We start from the raw sequence: 4,164 nt of genomic DNA on the forward strand, positions 1-4,164 counted from the left end.
GCTGTATGTGTGTGTGTGTGTGTGTGTGTGTGTGTGTGTGTGAGTGAGTGAGTGAGGGAGGGAGAGAGAGTGTGTGTGTGAGTGTATGTGTCTGTTTGTTTGTGTATGTGTCTGATTGTGTGTGTGTGAGTGTGTGTGTGTGTGTGTGTGTGAGTCTGTGAGTTCAGTGACACCGACTCCATCAACACTTGTCTGAGGTTTATTTGACACTTTACAGCAGATCGACACACGTACATTCAGACTGACTCGGTCACAGTCATAAATACAGGTTCATATGAGGAGGAACCAAGCGCTGGAGCGTCTCATTGGGCCCCGTGCCCTTCTGCACGGCCGGTGAAGATCTGGATCCGCGGCGCGGCCCTGAGCCGTTGCGAAGCCGTCATGAGCTCATGAGGAGAGCGCTGATTGGAGCGTCAGGCATCCAATCAGAGCTCACGATGCGGGTCCGTCGGCCTCCAGCTCGTCTGTGATCATCAGTGAGAGCTCAGTGAAGCTCGGCCGCTCATCTGGTTTCTGAGAAACACACACACACACACACACGCACATCACGATCACAACATTAGCATTTGTGTGTGGGAGACAAAAGGGAAACATTGTACTGTACGTACATGCGCGATCCAAAGAAGTTACGCTTAAATCTCCATCGTTATTCAAACAGCGACTAAATTATATAGAGAAATCGAACAAAGCTTTCTCATTCTCACTAATTCAAGATTTTATATGAATTAATCTCTGAAGGGAACCGACTGTCCTCAGAAAAGTGTCGACGGCGTTTTAATTTTATCTGATCGAGTCGCGTTTATGAGCGCAGCGCTGCTTTGTTTACTGCCGTTACCGGGGAAACCGCTGTATTTCTGCCGCTCTAAAGCGCCTCCTGCTGGCAGAGAATGAATGTGCATTTTCAATAAGCCCGTCTGCTGTTTTTGTTCAGACCCGTGCAAAAATCCAGTTTTAAATGAACAATTTATACTTCTGAGGAATTAATGATGAGGAAAATACAGTGTGTGAGAGTGAGGGAGGGAGAGAGAGTGTGTGTGTGTGAGTGTATGTGTCTGATTGTGTGTGTGTGAGTGAGGGAGGGAGGGAGAGAGAGTGTGTGTGTACTGTATGTGTTTGTGTGAGTGTATGTGTGTGTGTGTGTGTGAGTGAGTGAGTGAGGGGGGAAAAGTTTAGTTTAACATTAAAAAACTGTCAGAATATATTACTATTTAGCAGTCTTACGACTCAATGCTACTACTGCTAATAAATATGAATAAATCTTTATTTTTAAAGGAATAATCACATCTGTTTTCTTTTTAATTTTAACAGTAAACCTCTGTTATGCAGCACTTTGTTTGCCAAAAAATAAAAGGGTTTCATTTTCATTTGATTAGGAAAAATTAAATTAATGTTTTATGCCTTCATCTGATTACCAGAAAAATTAAGAACATTTTATAAGGCCCTATTATTGTTTAAAAAAGGACCTTATACAAAAAAAAAGAATAGGTTTAAAATACAGGCATGTGGTTCTTCATTTCTTTTTATTAATTCACCATTTGTAAACTGATGTTTACTGTTCATTTTTTAGAAATATTAATAGTATTTGCATTAAAACTATATTCACTGAATGTAATCAAAAAATCGAGAATCGAATCGAGAGCTTGCGAATCGAAATCGAATCGAATCGGGATATCTGAATCGATACCCAGCCCTAATTATAATGTACATGAAAAATGTAGAAACACTGGACACAGCTATGGGGCACCATTGAGCCGCGGCATCACAACAAAAAAAGAAATCAAGCTTGATTCAGGTAAATGTGTGCAAATGTATAGGGCCCCATTGGTTATAATATGCGGCGGCGTTTAAAAAAAATGCGTAAAAATAAATATGCAGCATGAGCAGATCTAAATTTAACGCCGCAATGACACTTTTCATTTCACTTTCACTTGAGTCAGTTTCACTAAAATGACAATTAGGGAGAGAGAGAGAGGGTAATCCATCAGGAGTCCAAATTAGGAAAAAAGAAGAGGGGGAATGTGCAAAGATAAACAGTATCTAAACTCATCTCGCTAATATATCACTTATGCTATGCAATTACACGTAGGGCAACAGCATTCCTTTGTCTGAAGAACTAGCTTACATAACCAGACAGAAAAATGTGATTTTGTAACAATGTAATTTTTTTAAACAAACGTAACACTCACTTTATTGATGTTTTTGCTGTACAGTTGTGAATTTTTTTTAATTTGCCTAAATTTGTAATTTTATATTATTATACGGATCATCAGGAGAGCGTGCCTAATGTGAGTGAGGCTGTGAAGGACTCAGCTGTTACCTCCATCCAGCACGTCTTCATGACGCTGTAGATGTGCGGAGCCGCTTTCTTGGGCCGGTAGAGCCGGTGTCCCTGAGTGACCATCATCACCACCTCGTGGTTCTGATTGTGTTCGAACGGCATCTTCCCCTCCGTGAACACCTCCCACATCAGCACACCTGAGGAGCACAGCACCATCATCATCTTCATCATCATCGGTGCGCTCATTCAGCGTCACAAGCTGATCTACACACCGAACGACCAGACGTCAGATTTGCTGCTGTATTTGCAGAAGTTGAAGACTTCCGGCGCGGACCACTTGACGGGGAACTTGGCTCCGGAGGAACTCCAGTACTGATCGTCCAGAACGTACCTGCAGGACAACACACGCTGCTGTTTTGAGCTGTTCTGATCCTTATGAGGCCCTACCGTTTATTTGAATAGTTATTTCAACCCGATTCTCAGTGGAAAACAAGTATGACAGACGCGAGTTATAAAGCAGACGTTCAGATACCTGGTCATCCCGAAGTCTGAGACCTTCACCACCAGCGAGCTGTTGACCAGGCAGTTTCTGGCCGCCTGAGAAACACCAGAGCAGCGGAAATCATCCAAGAGCAGCAAATCAGCATATTAGAATGATTTCTGAAGATCATGTGACACTGAAGACTGGAGTAATGATGCTGAAAATTCAGCTTTGATCACAGAAATACATTACAGTTTAACAGATATTCACATAGACAACAGCTGTTTTAAATAGACACTGACAGCTTCGTTTGGTTTAGTGTGTGTGTGAGAGTGAACACACACACACACACACGCACATCACGATCACAACATTAGCATTTGTGTGTGGGAGACAAAAGGGAAACATTGTACTGTACGTACATGCGCGATCCAAAGAAGTTACGCTTAAATCTCCATCGTTATTCAAACAGCGACTAAATTATATAGAGAAATCGAACAAAGCTTTCTCATTCTCACTAATTCAAGATTTTATATGAATTAATCTCTGAAGGGAACCGACTGTCCTCAGAAAAGTGTCGACGGCGTTTTAATTTTATCTGATCGAGTCGCGTTTATGAGCGCAGCGCTGCTTTGTTTACTGCCGTTACCGGGGAAACCGCTGTATTTCTGCCGCTCTAAAGCGCCTCCTGCTGGCAGAGAATGAATGTGCATTTTCAATAAGCCCGTCTGCTGTTTTTGTTCAGACCCGTGCAAAAATCCAGTTTTAAATGAACAATTTATACTTCTGAGTCATAAAGTCAGTTTAAAGGCTCAATTGTGAGGTTTATCATTTTATCTTTTATTTTTGTAAAAACCTGTATCTCAAATGTAAATCAATTGGTTTTTTGCGTTCTACAACACGAAAGAAAGCCATTATAATTAGGGCTGGGCAAAAAAATCATTTTTTCGATTAATCGCTTTTTTAAATGATGTCGATTCGATATCGATTCTCAAAAGCCGCGAATCGATATTTTCCGGGATTTATTTCAGCACACATTTAAAACGAGATCTGATTAACGACAGAAATACATTACAGTTTAACAGATATTCACATAGACAACAGCTGTTTTAAATAGACACTGACAGCTTCGTTTGGTTTAGTGTGTGTGTGAGAGTGAGTGTGTGTGTGTGTGTGTGAGAGTGAGTGTGTGTGTGTGTGTGTGAGAGAGAGTGAGTGTGTGTGTGTGTGTTTTCTGACCAGGTCTCTGTGGATGAAGCCGTTCTGCTCCAGATGCTGCATGCCCTGGCTGACATCGTGGCAGATTCCCAGCAGGTCCTGTGATCCCAGTGTTCCTCTGCGCTGACGCAGGTAGTTGAGCAGGCAGCCCAGCTCCATGAACTCCGTCACCAGGTAAATGGGCTTC

The 4,164-nt window shown here is 42.1% G+C and overlaps 1 protein-coding gene across 1 annotated transcript in view; it reads right to left on the minus strand.

Moving 5' to 3' along the window:
- Positions 1-191: 191 nt before the first annotated feature.
- The window catches only part of tec (tec protein tyrosine kinase), a 16,124-nt gene continuing 12,151 nt past the window's right edge, over positions 192-4,164 (minus strand). Inside the window, exons 14-18 of the mRNA XM_016484850.1 lie at positions 3,999-4,160; positions 2,811-2,875; positions 2,551-2,669; positions 2,318-2,475; positions 192-513 (exon numbers count right to left, since the gene is read on the minus strand). Coding sequence (XP_016340336.1) covers positions 433-513; positions 2,318-2,475; positions 2,551-2,669; positions 2,811-2,875; positions 3,999-4,160 — 585 coding nt within the window. The 3' untranslated portion in view covers positions 192-432. The remainder of the gene's footprint in view (positions 514-2,317; positions 2,476-2,550; positions 2,670-2,810; positions 2,876-3,998; positions 4,161-4,164) is intronic.

The sequence above is a fragment of the Sinocyclocheilus anshuiensis genome, unplaced genomic scaffold (genome assembly GCF_001515605.1).
Source record: "Sinocyclocheilus anshuiensis isolate Anshui unplaced genomic scaffold, SAMN03320099.WGS_v1.1 scaffold1689, whole genome shotgun sequence".
Taxonomy (NCBI): domain Eukaryota; kingdom Metazoa; phylum Chordata; class Actinopteri; order Cypriniformes; family Cyprinidae; genus Sinocyclocheilus; species Sinocyclocheilus anshuiensis.